The 19,118-nt window shown below is 44.6% G+C and overlaps 1 protein-coding gene and 1 long non-coding RNA gene across 3 annotated transcripts in view; one reads left to right on the top strand and one right to left on the bottom strand.

Annotated features, from left to right (window-relative positions):
- Positions 1-18,681, top strand: part of LOC111951738 (mitogen-activated protein kinase kinase kinase kinase 3-like) — a 40,460-nt gene extending 21,779 nt beyond the window's left edge. Inside the window, 21 exon segments of the mRNA XM_070434840.1 lie at positions 210-268; positions 7,704-7,756; positions 11,358-11,409; positions 11,713-11,863; positions 11,866-11,917; positions 11,919-12,019; positions 14,192-14,298; positions 14,488-14,529; positions 14,705-14,789; positions 15,301-15,380; positions 15,504-15,564; positions 15,899-16,016; positions 16,116-16,174; positions 16,411-16,514; positions 16,725-16,896; positions 16,988-17,056; positions 17,173-17,265; positions 17,478-17,548; positions 17,734-17,789; positions 18,123-18,173; positions 18,544-18,681. Coding sequence (XP_070290941.1) covers positions 210-268; positions 7,704-7,756; positions 11,358-11,409; positions 11,713-11,863; positions 11,866-11,917; positions 11,919-12,019; positions 14,192-14,298; positions 14,488-14,529; positions 14,705-14,789; positions 15,301-15,380; positions 15,504-15,564; positions 15,899-16,016; positions 16,116-16,174; positions 16,411-16,514; positions 16,725-16,896; positions 16,988-17,056; positions 17,173-17,265; positions 17,478-17,548; positions 17,734-17,789; positions 18,123-18,173; positions 18,544-18,631 — 1,724 coding nt within the window. The 3' untranslated portion in view covers positions 18,632-18,681.
- A 122-nt stretch (positions 18,682-18,803) lies between these two features.
- The window catches only part of LOC139023014 (uncharacterized), a 2,851-nt gene continuing 2,536 nt past the window's right edge, over positions 18,804-19,118 (bottom strand). For both annotated transcript variants that reach the window (XR_011474088.1, XR_011474087.1), the window contains one exon: positions 18,804-18,834. This is a non-coding gene — a long non-coding RNA (uncharacterized lncRNA). The remainder of the gene's footprint in view (positions 18,835-19,118) is intronic.

Here is a 19,118-nt window from a genome sequence, read left to right as displayed (position 1 = left end):
ACTCATCTATCTCTCCTGCAGCTGTACAGAAACCTTCTCTCTCTCTCTCTCTCTTCTCTCTCTCTCTCTCTCTCTCTCTCTCGCTCTCTCTTGCCTCTCTCTCTCTCTCTATTGCTCGCCTCGCTCTCTCTCTCTCTCTCTCTCTCTCTCTCTTGCTCGCTCTCTCTCTCTCTCTCTCTCTCTCTTGCTCGCTCTCTCTCTCTCCCTAGTTGGCCAGGTGAAGTTTGACCCCCCGTTGAGGAAGGAGACAGAGCCCCATCATGAGCTGGTGAGTAGCCTGGTCCTGCACTGTCCCCCTGATACCACTGTGTCGGTGCCGTAACAGGAAGAAACAAACATAGATAGGCCCCATTAGCTGAGACTCTGCGAAAGTTTAAATCCCAATTAATGCATTTCTGATCTCAAGTCTTCCATATTATCAATGTACCAGTGTAGCATATTCCCTGTCCTAAATGTGTGTGAATGCGCCCCTGGCTGAGGTTTCAGTGCAGGGTTCATACGGCATGCATGGCCACCCCTCTTCTCATCCCTCACTCCCTAACCTCTCTTATCCATCCTCTCCCCTGCTTTAATCCCTTTCTCTGATTGGATGGCATTAACTTTGAATTAACGGGTCTTTCTCACTCTGCCTGTTGAACAGCCCGACTCTGACCCTTTTTTGGACTGTGCAGAAGAGCTGTACTACACGGCGAGATCTAATCTGGTATTTTCCCACATCTCTCCATTTCTTCTTCTGGGTCGTCTCTCTTCTTCTTAACGCTTAAATGTCCTCTTTCAGTTTGCCTTGTCTCTTTCGTGGTTCTTTTGAGTCTCTAAGTTTGATGGGTGTCAGTAACTGTTTGTTAATTTGTTTCTTTGAAGCCGTCTTCACCTCATTGGCTGTTTCTGTTGTTATTCTGGTCTTATGTTGGTTGTTATTTGAACTGGATGGTCTTCAACCACACAACCTGTTAGACCTCACCAGCACATCTAAGGCTCTAGAGAGAGAGGAATGGAGGGATGGGGGGAAACTGTATAGAGGGAGGAATGGGGGATGGGGGAAAACTGTATAAGAGGAGAAAATGGGGATGGGGGGAAACTGTATAGAGGGAGAGGAATGGGGGATGGGGAAAAACTGTATAGAGGGAGAGGAATGGGGATGGGGGAAAACTGTATAGAGGGAGGAATGCGGGGATGAAGGGGAAAACTGTATAGAGGGAGGAATGGGGGATGGGGAAAACTGTATAGAGGGAGAGGAATAGGGATGGGGGAATAAAACTGTATAGAGGGAGAGGAAATGGGGGATGGGGAAAAACTGTATAGGAGGGAGAGGTAATGGGGGATAGGGAAGAACTTATAGAGGAGAGAGGAATGGGGGATGGGGGAAAACTGGATAAGGGAAGAATGGGGGATGGGGAAAACTGTATAGAGGAGAGGAATGGGGATGGGGAAAACTGTATAGAGGAGGAATGGGGAGTGGGGAAAAAACTGTTATAGAGGGAGGAATGGGGATGGGGGAAAAACTGGTATATAGGGAGGAATGGGGATGGGGGAAACTGTATAGAGGGGAATGGGGAATGGGGGGAAAACTGTTATAGAGGGAGAGGAGGAGGGATGGAGGGAAAACTGTATAGAGAGGATGGAGGGAATAGGGAAAAACTGTATAGAGAGGGGGATGGGGGAAACTGTATAGAGGGAGGATGTGGGGATGGGGGAAAACTGTATAGAGGGAGAGGAAATGGGGGATGGGGGGAAACTGTATAGAGGGAGGAGAATGGAGGATGGGGGAAACTGTATAGAGGAGAGAAGGATGGGGAAGACCTGTATAGAGGGAGAGGAATGGAGAGATGGGGGGAAGAACTGTATAGAGGGAGGGAATGGAAGGGATTGGGGGGAAACTGATAGAGATGAGAGAATAGGGAAGAACTGTATAGAGGGAGAGGAATGGAGAGGATGGGGAAGAACTGGATATAGAGGGAGGAATCGAGGGATGGGGGAAACTGTATAGAGGAGGAATGGAGGGATGGGGGAAACTGTATAGAGGGGGAATCGAGGGATGGAGGGAACTGTAAGAGGAGGAATGGAGGGATGGGGGAAAACTGTAGATAGAGGGGAGGGATGGGGAAAAACTGTATAGAGAGGGAGGGATGGGGGAAAAACTGTATAGAGGGAGAGGGATGGGGGATGGGGGGAAAAACTGTATAGAGGGAGAGGAATGGAGGGATGGGGGAAAAACTATATAGAGGGATGGAGGAAAAAATGTATAGAGAGAGAGGGAGTGGAATGGAGATAGAGGGATGATATACAGTCGTGGCCAAAGGTTTTGAGAATGACACAAATATAAATTTTCACAAAGTCTGCTGCCTCAGTTTATATGATGGCAATTTGCATATACTCCAGAATGTTATGAAGAGTGATCAGATGAATTGCAATTAATTGCAAATTCCCTCTTTGCCATGCAAATGAACTGAATCCCCCAAAAAACATTTCCACTGCATTTCAGCCCTGCCGCAAAAGGACCAGCTGACATCATGTCAGTGATTCTCTCATTAACACAGGTGTGAGTGTTGATGAGGACAAGGCTGGAGATCACTCTGTCATGCTGATTGAGTTCGAATTACAGACTGGATGCTTCAAAAGGAGGGTGGTGCTTGGAATCCTTGTTCTTCCTCTGTCATCCATGGTTACCTGCAAGGAAACACGTGCCGTCATCATTGCTTTTCACAAAAAAGGGCTTCACAGGAAAGGATATTGCTGCCAGTAAGATTGCACCTAAATCAACCATTTATCGGATCGTCAAGAACTTCAAGGAGAGCGGTTCAATTGTTGTGAAGAAGGCTTCAGGGCACCCAAGAAAGTCCAGCAAGCGCCAGGACCGTCTCCTAAAGTTGATTCAGCTGCGAGATCGGAGCACCACCAGTACAGAGCTTGCTCAGGAATGGTAGCAGGCAGGTGTGAGTGCATCTGCATGCACAGTGAGGCGAAGACTTTTGGAGGATGGCCTGGTGTCAAGAAGGGCAGCAAAGAAGCCACTTCTCTCCAGGAAAAACATCAGGGACAGACTGATATTCTGCAAAASGTACAGGGATTGGACTGCTGAGGAATGGGGTAAAGTCATTTTCTTTGATATATCCCCTTTCCGATTGTTTGGGGCATCCGGAAAAAAGCTTGTCCGGAGAAGACGAGGTGAGCTGTATCATCAGTCCTGTGTCATGCCAACAGTAAAGCTTGTGTGGGGTTGCTTCTCAGCCAAGGGAGTGYGCTCACTCACAATTTCGCCTAAGAACACAGCCATGAATAAAGAATGGTACCAACACATCCTCCGAGAGCAACTTCTCCCAACCACCCAGGAACAGTTTGGGGACGAACAATGCCTTTTCCAGCATGATGGAGCACCTTGCCATAAGGCAAAAGTGATAACTAAGTGGCTCGGGGAAGAAAACATCAATATTTTGGGTGCATGGCCAGGAAACCCCCCAGACCTTAATCCCATTGAGAACTTGTGGTCAATCCTCAAGAGGCGGGTGGACAAACAAAAACCCACAAATTCTGACAAACTCCAAGCATTGATTATGCAAGAATGGGCTGCCATCAGTCAGGATGTGGCCCAGAAGTTAACTGACAGCATGCCAAGGCGGATTGCAGAGGTCTTGAAAAAGAAGGGTCAACACTGCAAATATTGACTCTTTGCAGCAACTTCATGTAATTGTCAATAAAGCCTTTGACACTTATGAAATGCTTGTAATTATACTTCAGTATTCCATAGTAACATCTGACAAAAATATCTAAAGACACTGAAGCAGCAACAATTTGTGGAAATTAATATTTGTGTCATTCTCAACTTTTGGCCACGACTGTACTATAGGGAGAGAGATGTCTCTGTACAGCAGAGAGATGGATGAACCTCCTCATAGGGAAGACCCGTGTGACTGACTTGGACCCCTGAGGCCATGGCCTATTAGAGCGGGAACAGATCAAGCCCTACTTTGCCATTACCAGTCCCCCCTGTCTCCTTCTGCCAAATATTACTGCTGACTCAGACCACGGACTCCACAGTCACAGTTAAACTTGTTAGACCTCATTTCTTTCCCTCATATGAATACTGGGGGATTTGTTGACGTGACTGAGGCAGCAGGATATGGCAGTTTGTTAGCATAAGTAAGAATATGTTAGCTGAGCTCTCTTTGGCTTAATGCAGTATGGCTGTCAGTTTGCGGTGTGTTGGTCCGTAGGAGTCACTTAGCTGTGAAGGGGAAATACCGCTATCTATATCCTGACTGGAAAAATTGACATGTCCTCTGATCTGAGGGACCCGCAATTAGGGTTGCAAAGGGTCGGAAACTTTCTGGTAAACTTCCAGATTTCTTCCGGATATTTTTCATGGGAAGTTGAGCCCTGGAACTTTGGGAATTTTGCTTAAATTCATCAAAAACATTATCTTATAACAGTGAACCTTTTTTGTGGGATACACATAAGGCAATTCTAGGTCTTGTGACATATTTTGGTTAAACTATCCCCAATTCAATGGAATTGCAACCCTCTGCATGAACAGTGCATTCTTCCATCACATGTACAGCTGATTCTCAAGATCTTGCACACGAATGAGATGCTATTGAGCCCACACTACTACACTGTCTGATCCAAGGACTACATGCTTTCTGGTAAGTTTTGATTTCAATACTGGGTGGGGTGAAAATATTTTATATGACATACAGTACATGATTTTTTGTTAACTAGTAAATAGTAGCCTACAGCAAAGTGTGTTTAAATCATTTCTAACTTATTAACAATTTCTGCTAGTTTGTTTTTGCTACCATGTGGGTTTTTGCTTGCTTGAGCCTGCTAACTGAGGATTGTTAATTCACCTGTTTCCATATATGTTTAATAAAAAATGTTTTAAAAAGTATCTTACAAAGGAGTTGTTTAATCAAACTACTTAACTATTTATCTGTACATGGAATTGTATTTGGTTTTTATTTACTAATTTATTTCTAATCTTTACAGGAAAATGCCACGTGCACAATCTGATGTGTGGAGACATTTCACTGCAGCTAATGTAGAAGGAAAAGCTGTGTACATTTGCAAATATTGTGCCAAATCATATGTGAAGAATGCAACAAAGATGTAGAATCATCTGGCAAAGTGCATAAAGTTCCCTCAGCGCTCACAACAAGCAACCTCTGACAAAGTCCCTCTACTTCTATTCGAGGTGAAAATGATGAATCCGACACCTTATCGATAGCAACAGCTCATAGTCCTCCTGGAATCCGAAGTTTTTTTTACTCAATGGAGGAACGTAGTCAGAGAAATGCTGATGAATGTCTTGCTTGAGCTGTTTATGCAACTGATTCACATCTGATGCTCACAGGCAATGTGTAATGGAATAGATTTCTGAATGTTCTTTGCCCAGCATACACCCCTCCAACCAGACATGCTTTATCTACTCATTTGCTGGATGCAGAGTTCAACAGAGTTCAAGTGAAGGTCAAGCAAATCATAGAGAAAGCAGACTGTATTGCAATCATCTCTGATGGGTGGTCGAATGTTCGTGGGCAAGGAATAATTAACTACATCTCCACCCCTCAACCAGTATTCTACAAGAGCACAGACACAAGGGATAACAGACACACCGGTCTGTACATTGCAGATGAGCTGAAGGCAGTCATCAATGACCTTGGACCACAGGAGGTATTTGCACTGGTGACAGACAATCCTGCGAACATGAAGGCTGCTTGGTCTAATGTGGAGGAGTCCTACCCTCACATCACACCCATTGGCTGTGCTGCTCATACATTGACTCTGCTCATCAAGGACATCATGTCACTGAAAACAATGGATACACTCTACAAGAGAGCCAAGGAAATGGTTAGGTATGTGAAAGGTCATGAAGTTATAGCAGCAATCTATCTCACCAAGCAAAGTGAGAAGAATAAGAGCACCACATTGAAGCTGCCCAGCAACACCCGTTGTGGTGGTGTCATCATCATGTTTGACAGTCTCCTGGAGGGGAAGGAATCTCTCCAAGCAATGGCCATATCACAGTCTGCCGATATGGACAGCTTCAACAAGAGGATCCTCCTGGATGATGTATTTTGGGAGAGAGTGGTAAGCCTAAAACTCCTCAATGTTCAAGAGGTGAACATTGAGGAGGTCCAGGGAGAAGACATGGAAGCCTGAGAGGAAGCCAACCAAAGCTTTAGTTTCAAGACTATCATTTTACAGATGAATGTTGAAAATGTTTTTGGGAGATGCGATGAATCATTCAATATTCCCTTTCTTTTGTTGTTCAGTGAAATCATCCCATGTGAAGAGTCAACTCATTTAATTAAAGGTCATTTATAGTTTTTTTTTATTTCTATTGGAAGGATTGAATCATTTGCAATTATGTCTACTTATTATAAGGTAAAAAGTGTATGTTTCTGTCTCCATATGGTATGGTAAATATATCAATGCAAAAAACATCTACATTTAAATGGTATTAATATTAATTTCCGTAAATTCCCATATATTCCCATTAATTACCACGGAAAGTTTCCACCTCTGAATATGTCCCAAAATGTGCAACCCTACCCGCAATGATACTGTTCAGTAAAGTCAGTCACATTGATGCAGTACACACACACACACAGATGAGTATGTTATGTGAATGATATGAATGGAAAATCTACTGTATAGAGGTATCTCAGCAGAATTATCTGCAACGGTATGGGCGAAGGGTTGTGTGTGTGTGTGTGTGTGTGTGTGTGTGTGTGTGTGTGTGTGTGTGTGTGTGTGTGTGTGTGTGTGTGTGTGGTTCCAGTAGTGTCAAAATGCTGTCATATCCCTTTACTTTTATCGCACATAGCACATTAGAAACATCTATCATAATTAGAAACATCTATCATAATTAGAAGAACATCTTTCATAATTAGAAACATCTTTCATAATTAGAAACATATCTCTTCATAATTAGAAACATCTTTCATTAATTAGAAACATCTTTCATAATTAGAAACATCTTTCATAATTAGAAACATCTATCATATATAGAAACATCTTTCATAATTATAGAAACATCTTTCATAATTAGAAACATCTTTCCATAATTAGAAACATCTGATGGATGAATATTGTATGAACTTTCCAATTTGTAAGTCGCTCTGGATAAGAGCGTCTGCTAAATGACTTAAATGTAAATGTAAAAATCTTTCATATTAGAACATTATCATAATTAGAAACATCTATCATCATTAGAAACATCTATCATCATTAGAAACATCTATCATCATTAGAAACATCTATCATCATTAGAAACATCTTCCATAATTAAACATCTTTCATAATTAGAAACATCTTTCATATTAGAAACTATCATCATTAGAAACTCATATTCAGTGGTTTTTCTCTAGCACCACTGCAGTGGTGACCTCTGACCTGTAGTGTCATCAGCCTTGCCAGCCCTGAGGTTATTCTCACGGAGTCCAAGGTCCTGTAATGTCCTGGATGGCATGTTCATTAGTGTCATCAGTGTGACCAGGGAGTCTTTGAGGTTAACACCACACTCAGCCTTGTCTCTCTCCACAACAATCTCTAAGTATTTGTAGGTGTTGTGTGTATGCATGTGTCTCAGCTCTTAATATAGTTGATGCCGTACAGTAGGTAACCTCGACGCATGGTGCCTTTCCACATTGACTGTGTGTCGTCGTGTTTCAGAAACAGTCCTGTAATTGTGATATGCCTCCTAGGATCTTCAACGGGACTATGGACATGAATCTCCAAGCCTGGTGGGAGGGAACAAGTAAGTCACTCTTTCTGGGTTTCTACTCCTCTTCCTCCACCTTTCATCCTCCTCCTCTGTTCTTCCTGTCCCTTCCTATGCTTGATCATCTCTCCTCCCTATCTCTCCTTCATCTCTTCTCCTTGCCTCTCCAGCTCTCCTCTTCTTCTTTCAACTGTCCTCGCCTCCCCCCACTCTCTCTCTCCTCTTCTTCACCTTCTCTGTCCTCACTCCCCCGCTCTCCCTTCCCGGCTCCTGTCCTCCTGTTTTTCTGTATAGGGATTAGCCCGAGCAGATGGTGGTGTGGTACTGAGAGGTGACTTCCTGTAGAGAGAAAGGCATCTGATGCGTCTGATCATTTATTCATGACACCTTTCCTGGAACTCAGCTCAGAAGAAGTGCCCTGTAAGGTGTGTGTGTGTGTGTGTGTGTGGTGTGTGTGTTGTGTGTGTGTGTGTGTGTGTGTGTGTGTGTGTGTGTGTGCTGTGTGTGTGTGTGTGTGTGGTGTGATAACATAGACAGACTCGCTGCTGCTTAAACCTAGAATGATCTGCTCCATAGCAGGATGGGATGGATTGATAGATGGTGTGTTTTCAGTGTATAGGATAAATCAGACGAGGATTATTGAAAAAGCAACTCCTTCCAGATCTGAGGCACTCTGAATCTTATTCTGTTATCTGATTACTGAACAATTGATGTCCACATTCCTTCTCCCACTGGACAGCCTCATAGGGTTCATATTCAAATTTTCTCTCATGCACACCCACGTGCATACACAAACACACTGTTGCTTACACATAGCTGACCTGACAGCTTCACACATCCCAGGTGAGTGTACAGCTTTGAGTGGCTACGGTAAATGTTCGATGGGTTATGACGTCATCTCAGCTGGGATGAAACTCACACACTATCACACTCAAGTACGCTGAATGAATCTTCTCTGCGGTTTCCATGGGTTTTTGCCCTGTAGCATAAAAAAAATGTGTTAAATTAGGTCAAAACCCCCCTCTGAGAAATAACACCTTTACTCATGTCATGTGCGATTCTGTCACTGAGTTGACACTTTTTGTCCTCCATTTTTAACTTCTCCTTCGTTCGTTTCACACGTTACTTGACAGGAGTCTTCTCAAATCAGTGGAGGAGGAGTTTAAGCAGAGGTGAGTTAGGCCACGCCCCACAGGACTCCACCTGCAACTGCTCTGGTTTTTGATTCGCTGACGCGCCCTAACCGCGCCCACCCCAGCAGCCTATCAGTGTTAACCCAGGACTAATCCAGCCAATCAGTGTCAAGCTAAATGTATCTGCTCTGACTGCTGCGTTATGGCTTGACTATGTTGTGTCCATTGTTGTTCAATGCTTACAGTCAGTGCAGGCTGCCCTGTGAGATCACCTGACACCGTGAACTTCAACAAAGCATGGCTTATACACTGACTTATTACTTAGTATAAGCCTTATCTAGTTACACAGTCTATATTGAAATCACCCAGCCCTAATAGCAAAATATTGTATTAAGGTTTAGTAAGACATATTCCTATTTGGTTTAATTCTATAGCAATGTAGTTCTTTAGTTATGCTGTACCTTTATGTAGTTTAAGTGTTGTCATTATGTTACCGTAGTCGTGTAGTTGAGTTAATTTCCCAGTGGGTGAAAGAGGAGAGCAGCTTGACTTTGTCTCTTGGCCTCTTTGCCTTGCTGTGAGTCCCCCCCCATCTATCTCCATCTCCTCAGGGGTCATATGGCCTCTTTGTCTTGCTGTGAGTCCCCCCCTCATCTATCTCCATCTCCCTCAGGGGTTCATATGGCTCTTTGTCTATGCTGTGGGTCCCCCCCCCCGCCGATCTTAATCTCCATCTCCTCAGGGTCATATGGCCTCTTTGTCTTGCTGTGAGTCCCCCCCCACTCTATCTCCATCTCCCAGGGGTCATATGGCCTCTTTGCCTTGCTGTGAGTCCCCCCCCATCTATCTCAATCTCTCAGGGGTCATATGGCCTCTTTTCTTGCTGTTGAGTCCCCCCCCACCCCCATCTAGTCTCCATCTCTCAGGGGTTCATATGCCTCTTTGCTTGTGTGAGTCCCCCCCATCTATCTCCATCTCCTCTGGGTCATATGGCCTCTTTGCCTTGCTTGGTAGTCCCCCCCCCCATCTATCTCTTCATCTCCTCAGGGCGTCAATTGCCTCTTTTCCTTGCTGTGCAAGTCCCCCCCCCCCCCCCATCTATCTCCATCTCCTCAGGGTCATATGGCTCTTTGCCTTGCTGTGAGTCCCCCCCCCACCCCCATCTATCTCCATCTCCTCAGGGTCATATGGCCTCTTTGTCTTGCTGTGAGTCCCCCCCACTATCTCCATCTCCTCAGGGGTCATATCCTCTTTGCTCTTGCTGTGAGTCCCCCGCCCATCTATCTCCATCTCCTCAGGGGTCATATGGCCTCTTTGCCTTGCTGTGAGTCCCCCCCCCCATCTATCTCCATCTCCTCAGGGGGTATATGCTCTTTGCCTTGCTGTGAGTCCCCCCCCCCCTCCAATCTCCTCAGGGGTCACATTTAGAGGCTGATTATGATGAAACTCAACTGTAAGTCCTCGTGTTTTAGTCCATCCACCCTCTCTGAGGAGGAAGACGGCTACCTCTTCCAGTTTCATTCACACATCTTCATGCCGCGTTCCACTCCACGCCCGTGCTGTGCCTTTAGTGCCCTCCTGTGCTCCCTCCCTGGCCAAAAACCCATCTCCGTCCGTCTCTGCGCCTCCAGTAGCCCTGTTTCCTCCCACAGTGGAGTTTGATCTTCGGACTCAGACTTGGGTCTTGTTCATTCATGCAGTAGAGCAGAACTATCTAAAAGTTTCTGACACATTTCATGTTTCCTCTAAGCAGTCTAGCTGACTGTGCTCCCATCGTCTTCCATCTGTAAGATAATGAACGTGATTGTTGTCATGTTTGGGTTCTATGGTCAGACTGTGCGTTGCCGTAACCCCTGACCCCTGCCGTTCCTTATCTGTTTCTTCGTGTGTGTTCATCATTCTGTGACACCTGCTTCCATGCTTGCTGATCTCAGTGTGTGTTCATACCGCCTGTTTGCCGTCTGTTTCCAATGTGGGTTCTCGCTGCTTGTATCCTTACTGTTGACATGGTTGTCTTGGGGTCCATCCAATCCCCAACCCTCTGGTTTAACCCAGTGACACTTGGTTTGTGTTCTCTCATGGTGACGTTGAACTTGTGACTCCGTTTGATTGGTGCCATGTCTATGTCCGTCATGATTGAGTGGTATCTGATTGGATCATACTGTACATACACATTACATTGACTGGGCCTTTGAGATATCCTGTTCAAGGGAATGCTAACATATTGTGTGTCAGTTGTCTTGTGGTGTTTTTGGGGGTTGACAGACCTTTGTTGTCTTTACCCACAACTGTCCTGTTGTCTAAAACTACGTTGTGTTACTTAGTTGTCTAACACTGTGTTGTGATAAGAGACCATGTTGTTAGTGATAGTCTGTCACTGTGTCTGTCATTCTGTGTTAACACTTATTGTGACAACATTGTTTTATAATTGTCAATATGTGGAACCTTCTGAATCTTGTCACTGTCTTACAAAACTAACCCCACCTCAATCTCTTTCCCTCTAGCAAACACAGTACCATCATGAGGCCGAAAGTCCCACCCCCACTTCCCCCCAAGGTAGGACCACCAGCATATATCATACTACAGCATTTTGGATCACGATCAAACAACCAAGCCTACTATTTAGTGGAAAGGACCCTCGAGCAAAATTCAGTGTTGCATACATCAATATTTTCTCTCAAAGCTAATTCAAACTATTGACATAACATTTGTAAGATGGGCAGCAGAGCTTGACAAATTAGGAATAAAAGGGCAAGCATTAATCAACCTCTAGAGATTGTCTACCTTTCTGCTGTCTCTGTCTCTCTTACTCTCTGTCTCTGTGTCTCCTCTCTCCATTTTCTCCCACTCTCCCTCCAGCCCAAATCTATCTGTCCGCCCCAGGAGAGCCCATCCCAGGGAGAGGATGATGTAGGCGGAGGGGGGACCATCAAACGCTGCCCCGTACCTGAGAGCCCCGCGCGACCCGCCTCAAATGTACCCCCCCGCCCTCCACCCCCACGCCTGCCCCCCTCAGACGCAGTAGCCTAGGTAACGAGATACACAGAGCCAGGCTGGCTCAGAGCCCATGGGAATGATGCTGGGAGCTTTAGGCATTTCTGGGAGTGGCTTCATGCCCCACACACGGAAGAGGAGTTGGAAGATGTGTTGGAGGAGGAAGAAGAGAGTAAGGCCGGCCGATTGTAGCCCCGTAGACGTCACTCCTCCCTGATTGGTTCTTAGTCCCATCAATCAGCGTCCGTAGTGTCTCGCACCTTCTCTCCCTCCCTCCCCCTTTCCTCTGTCCGTCTGTGGATGTATACAATGCCTTCGGAAAGTATTCAGACCCCTTGTCTTTTTCCACATTTTGTTACGTTACAGACTGTATTAAATTTATTAAATATAATAAAATCCTCAACAGGCTACTCACAATACCCCATAAGGACGAAGCGAAAACAGGTTTTTAGAAATGTTTGCAAATTTGTTAAAAAATAAAAAAGATACCTTATATTCAGACCCTTTGCTATGAGACTCGAAATTTAGCTAACTGCATCCTGTTTACATTGATCATACTTGATGTTTCTACAACTTGATTGGAGTCCACCTGTGGTAAATTCAATTGATTGGACATGATTTGAAAGGCACACACCTGTCTATATAAAGGCCCCATAGTTGACATTGCATGTCAAAGCAGAAACAAGCCATGTCCATAGAGCTCCTAGACAGGATTGTGCCGAGGCACAGATCTGGGGAAGGGTACCAAAAAATGTCTGCACCATTGAAGGACCCCAAGAACACAGTGGCCTCCATCATTCTTAAATGTAAGAAGTTTGGAACCACCAAGACTATTCCTAGAGCTGGCCACCGGTCAAACTGAGCAATCAAGGGAGAAGGGCCTTGTCAGGGAGGTGACCAAGAACCTGATGGTCACTCTGACAGAGCTCTAGAGTTCCTCTGTGGAGATGGGTGAATGTTCCAGAAGGAAGGACAACCATCTCTGCAGCACTCCACCAATCAGGCCTTTATGGTAGAGTGGCCAGACGGAAGCCACTCCTCAGTAAAAGAGCACATGACAGCCTGCTTGGAGTTTGCCTAAAGGCTCTCAGACCATGAGAAACAAGATTCTTGGGCTGATGAAAGCAAGATTGAACTTCTTTGGCCTGAATGCCAAGCGCACGTCTGGAGGAAACCTGGCACCATCCCTACGGTGAAGCATGGTGGTGCAGCATCATGCTGTGGGGATGTTTTTCAGTGGCAGGGACTGGGAAACTAATAACGATCAAGGCAAAGATGAACGGAGCAAAGTACAGAGAGATCCTTGAAGAAGTCCTGAGCGCTCTGGAGCAGTTATCAGACTGGCGAAGATTCACCTTCCAACAGGACAACGACCCTAAACACACAGCCAAGACAATGCAGGAGTGGCTTCGGGACAAGTCTCTGAATGTCCTTGAGTGGCCCAGCCAGAGCCTGGCCTTGAACCCGATCGAACATCTCTGGAGAGACCTGAAAATATCTGTGCAGCAACACTCCCCATCCAACCTGACAGACCTCCCCAAATATAGGTGTGCCAAGTTTGTAGCTTTATACCCAAGAAGACTCGAGGCTGTAATCGCTGCCAAACGTGCTTCAACAAAGTACTGAGTAAGGGTCTGAATACTTATGTAAATGTGATATTTCAGTTTATTTTTACAAATTAGCACGACATTTTTTTTAAAATAGAGTTTTTGCTTTGTCATTATAGGCTATTGTGTGTAGATTGATGAGGGGGAAAAAACAATTTTAGAATATGGCTGTAATGTAACAAAATGTGGAAAGAGTAAAGAGGTCTGAATACTTTCTGAGTGTTGTGTTGCTGCAGTCATGTGACTCTGTCTGTAACCAATCTCCTGCCTCCTCTCCCATCGTTGATATCACATGTTGTCCATGATCAATCAAAATGTAATGGAACTCTCTGAATGGAATCAAGCATTCGAAATGTGATACGCCATTCTCAGCTCAGTGTGTTAGCATGATCGAATCATTTAGTTTGAGAGATGTCCCGCTCTTGTAATCCAAACCAAATATATTCCATTAATACTGATTAGTAGTAGTTTGATTTTAGCATATGTGTGTACGTCTCAGTAGAACACTCACACCATTGAGCTACTGTCTTCAGGCAGCCCAATTCTGAGCTTTTTCCACTCATTTGTCTTTTGACCTCAGACTGCTCTTTTGCTTATAATTGGGCAAAAGATCCGAATTAGACTGCCTGTGTAAGTGCCACTTTAATCTCATGCGTGTGAAATACCACACACAAACACACACAGAGGCATGCACACACTCACCGAGGTAAGTGTAATAAACATGTCTCCTGCTGCAGGTAACGGATTGAGCTCTCACCAGAATGGAGAAAAGGACAGTGCTGCAGAGAGGCAGTCCACCATGCCCCCTAGTGTCCCCATACGGAAAGACAAGAAGGACATTCCAGTAATGCCACCAGATCCCGCACACTCTCCTTATTAACACTGACATTTCAATACATTCCTTTCACACTAAGGGCATCACCATACTGATTATTATTAAAGCCAGTAAACCATTCATCTAAAACTAATGTGGACCAGTGATCATTGACCTTATCTGTGTCTCTCTGTATGTATCTCCTCCCCCTCTTTTCAGAAGCCAATCAGTAATGGTCTCCCACCCACACCCAAGGTCCATGTGAGTATGATGCCGCCTTTACAGACACGCCAACTTACTGAAACTTTATGAATCCAAGTCAACTATGGGGTTGACCTCTAAAATGGAGCTTTCAAAACAAGACATTTCAAGAGAAGATTACTATTGTGTTTGGCTTCCCTCTAACTGTCCAACCTCCATTGTTCTTGTTCCTCAGATGGGGGCCTGTTTCTCCAAGGTGTTCAACGGCTGCCCGTTGAAAATCCACTGTGCCACGTCCTGGATCAACCCAGACACCAGAGGTAGGACACTGGGAAAATAACGTAGCCTATCAGTGACTTGGGTGTTACTTTTTACAGCTTTATTGTCATGACTTATTAGATGAATCATTGCCATGATGATGATTTTGATTAAAGGGGTACTTCAGGATTTTGGCAATGAAGTACTTTATCTACTTCCCCAGAGTCAGATGGGTACCAACTCATGTATACCATTTTTATTTCTGCATCCAGTATGAAGGAAGTTAGAGGTACTTTTGCGAGTCAATGCTAAGTAACATTAGCACAATGACTGGAAGTCTCTAGTATCTACTAGCATGCTAGCAGTTACCATTGACTTCCAGTCATTGCGCTAACGCTAGTTAGCAATTGCGCTGATGCTAGTCATAAACTTCCTTTAAGCTGCACGCAGAGACATGTTTTTTATCCACGAGTTCATCTAGCTCTGGGAAAGTAGATAAAGGGCTTCATTGTCAAAATCCTGAAGTATCCATTTAACATGACTAATTGGCTCTTTGTTTTGTCTTTGTTTCAGACCAATATTTGATATTTGGTGCTGAGGAGGGGATCTACACTTTAAACCTGAATGAACTGCACGAGACGTCAATGGAGCAGGTTTGTTCTTTTCTCTTCTGGTTGAGGTAACATCTTGCTCACAATGCTTTGTTTCTTCAATGGGGGATTCTGAATGTTGTTATCAAATCTTCATTGGCTCTCTCAATCTCCTTCTGTCCCCAGCTCTTTCCCCGGCGTTGCACTTGGCTTTATGTTATGAACAACTGCTTGCTCTCTATATCCGGTAAGACTATCTTGGACCTATAGTGTCTTACGTTTGTTGTTTGTTCTGTATTTATTCATGGTTTTGCAGTAGTAGGGGTAATGTGCTGCTCTGACATTTTGACATTTCTCTGCCAAAAAGGTACACTTTTAAGAGGCACTTCAAAAGTTTTACTCTGGAAAATTGAGGCAGGAATTTCTCTGTTTAAATGATGTCTGCCCTTTCCCCCAAAATATAACCTTGCCCTGTAAGGTGTGTTTTGGAAGCAGACCTTTTATTTTATTTTTGGGGTCATACATTGCCTTTTTAAAGGTTTAGAAGTCTAGCTGAAAATCCTATTTTGTTATTGCTTCAGGAAAAGCCTCCCAGCTCTACTCTCATAACGTAGCTGGTCTGTTCGAGCATGCCCGGCAAATGCAGAAGTTACCCATGGCCATTCCCACACACAAACTCCCAGACAAAATGATTCCAAGGTAGGATATGTGAAGTATTTTCATTCATTTGGGTTTGAACTTGGGGTGTTTATCGGGATACATATAAAACTCAGTTCTTGTCCCTTATGATCCTTGTAGGAAGTTTGCCGTATCTAATAAGATTCCAGATACAAAAGGTTGCCAAAAGTGCTGTGTGGGTGAGTGCTCAGGAGGGTGGATCACCCTTACGAATCTGTGCACACACTACCACAAGTCGCTTTAGATAAACGCGTCTGCTAAATGGCATATATTATCAACATTCTTGACTTACAGTACAATTAAATAAGAGAAGTTGAGGATAGTTCCGAATAATGCACAAGACATATTGATAGAGTATAGCTCAGAGTTCAAAGACCGATTCTGAGAGACCTTGAATGTGTTTGTTTGTGTGCAGTGAGGAACCCATACAGTGGTCACAAGTACCTGTGTGGAGCGTTCCAGTCCAGTGTGGTTCTGCTGGAGTGGGTGGAGCCCATGCAGAAGTTCATGCTCATCAAGGTCAGTCAGTGTTTGGGTCAGTTCAGGTCATTCTGGGGCAGATTGACTGAGGATGATTAATGGGTTATAATGGACCCTATCTGGATTGGATAACCTAATGCAGTCCTGTTCAGGCAGCTTATTCGATTGGCTGAAGTAGCGTGCGAACATTGCTTGTCTTTCTGGTGTGTAACGGCATGCTAAATCTATCTCCTTTGGTCTCTCCTGTAGAATATCGACTTCCCCCTGCCCTGTCCTCTGGAGGTGTTTGAGATGCTGGTGGTACCAGAGCAGCAGTACCCTCTCATCTGTGTGGCCGTCAGCAAGGGCACCGAGCTCAGCCAAGTGGTCCGCTTCGGAACGGTCAACCCCAACTCAACATCCTCCTGGTTCACAGAGGCCGGTCAGTGGAACATGGTCGTCGCAGCGACGATGATGATGATCTTCATTAGGGCMATGATTGTCTCAAATTAGTTGTTTTTCTGTCCCCTCAGATACGCCCCAGACGTGTGTCATCCACGTCACCCAGTTGGAGAGGGACACCATATTAGTTTGTCTCGACAGTAAGTTTTACCTCCCGGCAACAACTTGACTAACCCAAATAATCATTTTATTCTCAAATGAGAAATTCCAGCTTCTGCATCAGTAAATGAAACCATTAACTATTTTCTCTGCTCAGGGTGTATAAAGATAGTGAACCTACAGGGACGGTTGAAGTCAAGCAGGAAGTTATCTGCTGAGCTGACGTTTAACTTCCAGATCGAGGCGATAGGTACGTTTCCATAACCACGGCATTCACACTTCTACCCAGCCCAAAGAAACCAAAGACTGGGTCCTGTGGTGCTGAAAACAGATACTTCCACCTGTGTGTACATCTCTACGCAGAAAGATAATTCCATATCCTAAGAATCTTTTTTATGTGAAGCATTTCTCAGCTCGTATCGTGCTTTTTGTGGTCAGTGTAACATCCACGCGTCTTTGCAGTGTGTCTCCAAGATAGCGTTCTGGCGTTTTGGAGGCATGGTATGCAAGGGCGGAGTTTCAAGACCAATGAGGTAAGCAGAGGACGTGTAGGTGGGTGGCTGTCTGAGAGGAGTGGTTTGTTTGTGTACACTAGAGGGTGACTTTCCCCTGTCACGTCCCGGTCCTGTTTATAACCACAACAACAATGATCCCGTTGTATTTGTTTGAATATGTTTGAATATGATCTTAAATMATACTTTGTCTGTCGGCACCCCAGATCACCCAGGAGATCTCTGATAACACACGGATCTTCAGACTGCTGGGATCTGACAGGTGAGGACTGTAAGAGGGTCCAAGATGCACACGGTCACCTTACCTGACACACTTACACACACACAGACTTACATACTTTGACCCCTTTCACTTTTACACTCGCAATGATATTTTTTAGAAATATTTCTCTTTTAGATATTTCACTTTTACATTGGCGACAACATTAACATGGATGTCGTCATGATGCCCAGTTTGTTTTCAAATGACCTGCTTCAGTAGTATAGAACCCTGATCGCCTGAAGTCTTTGGTGTTGGTTGTGTTAGTTGTGTTAGTTGTTGGTTGTATGCATGCTTGCTTGTCTCTTAATTGCTTGTTTGATTTTGTGAATGAAGAAACTCTCAGCACGACAGTTCAGGGCAGGAGGGAGCCGCCAGTCTGCCCAGGTATACTCACTTCACCCTGGGTCACACCAGGTCTCGTCTAGCCTACAGACTCTCTGATCTATGGATGTCCCCTGTGGGGACCCTTGATTTCATTCTGCCTGTATGAGTGTGTGGGTTGGTTTTCTGTTTTCTTGGGTCAGTAACTACTTTGTTACAGCACGTTGACCCTATTCACATGATGGAATTTGTCTATGGGGCTTGAGTACGCTATAAGTGGGATCTGGTGTGTGTTGGGGGGTGTGGGGCCTGTTGGTGTGAAAGAGTTTTTTTTCTGTGTGTGAGGCTTACATCCTTAACCCCCTGGTCCCCTCTAGGACCATATACTTTCACAGTGTGAGTCTGATCTGAACCTGCCCCCACTGTGTTTCAGAGTGGTGGTGCTGGAAAGCAGGCCGACAGACAACCCCACAGCACCCAGCAACCTCTACATCCTGGCTGGACACGAGAACAGCTACTGATCAAACCGCACAGCATCCTGGGAACACAAGTAACTAGAGACAGACAGACACAGACACTAGAGACAGACAGACACAGACACTAGAGACAGACAGACACAGAACACACACTATACAACTAGACTATAGACACAGCTATACATCCGACACTAATAGGCAGACCTTTACACTACTAACAGACAGACACACTATAGACACACACTATACTATGAAACAACTTAGAACAGACGGACACACTATAGACACACAAACTAGAAAAAATACTATAGCCACACATACTTAGACACAGAAGACACACTATAGACAACACTATACTATAGACAACAGACAGACAACCACTTATACATAGACAGACACACTATACTATAGACACACACTAATACTATAGACACAAGACAGCCACACTATAGACACCCAACTACTACTATAGACAGACAACACTACTATAAACATACTATAACAGCACACACCGACCACACTATACTATAAC

This window comes from Salvelinus sp. IW2-2015, linkage group LG25, assembly GCF_002910315.2.
Source record: "Salvelinus sp. IW2-2015 linkage group LG25, ASM291031v2, whole genome shotgun sequence".
Taxonomy (NCBI): Eukaryota; Metazoa; Chordata; class Actinopteri; order Salmoniformes; family Salmonidae; genus Salvelinus; species Salvelinus sp. IW2-2015.
This window is presented reverse-complemented; position numbering and strand designations above follow the sequence as displayed.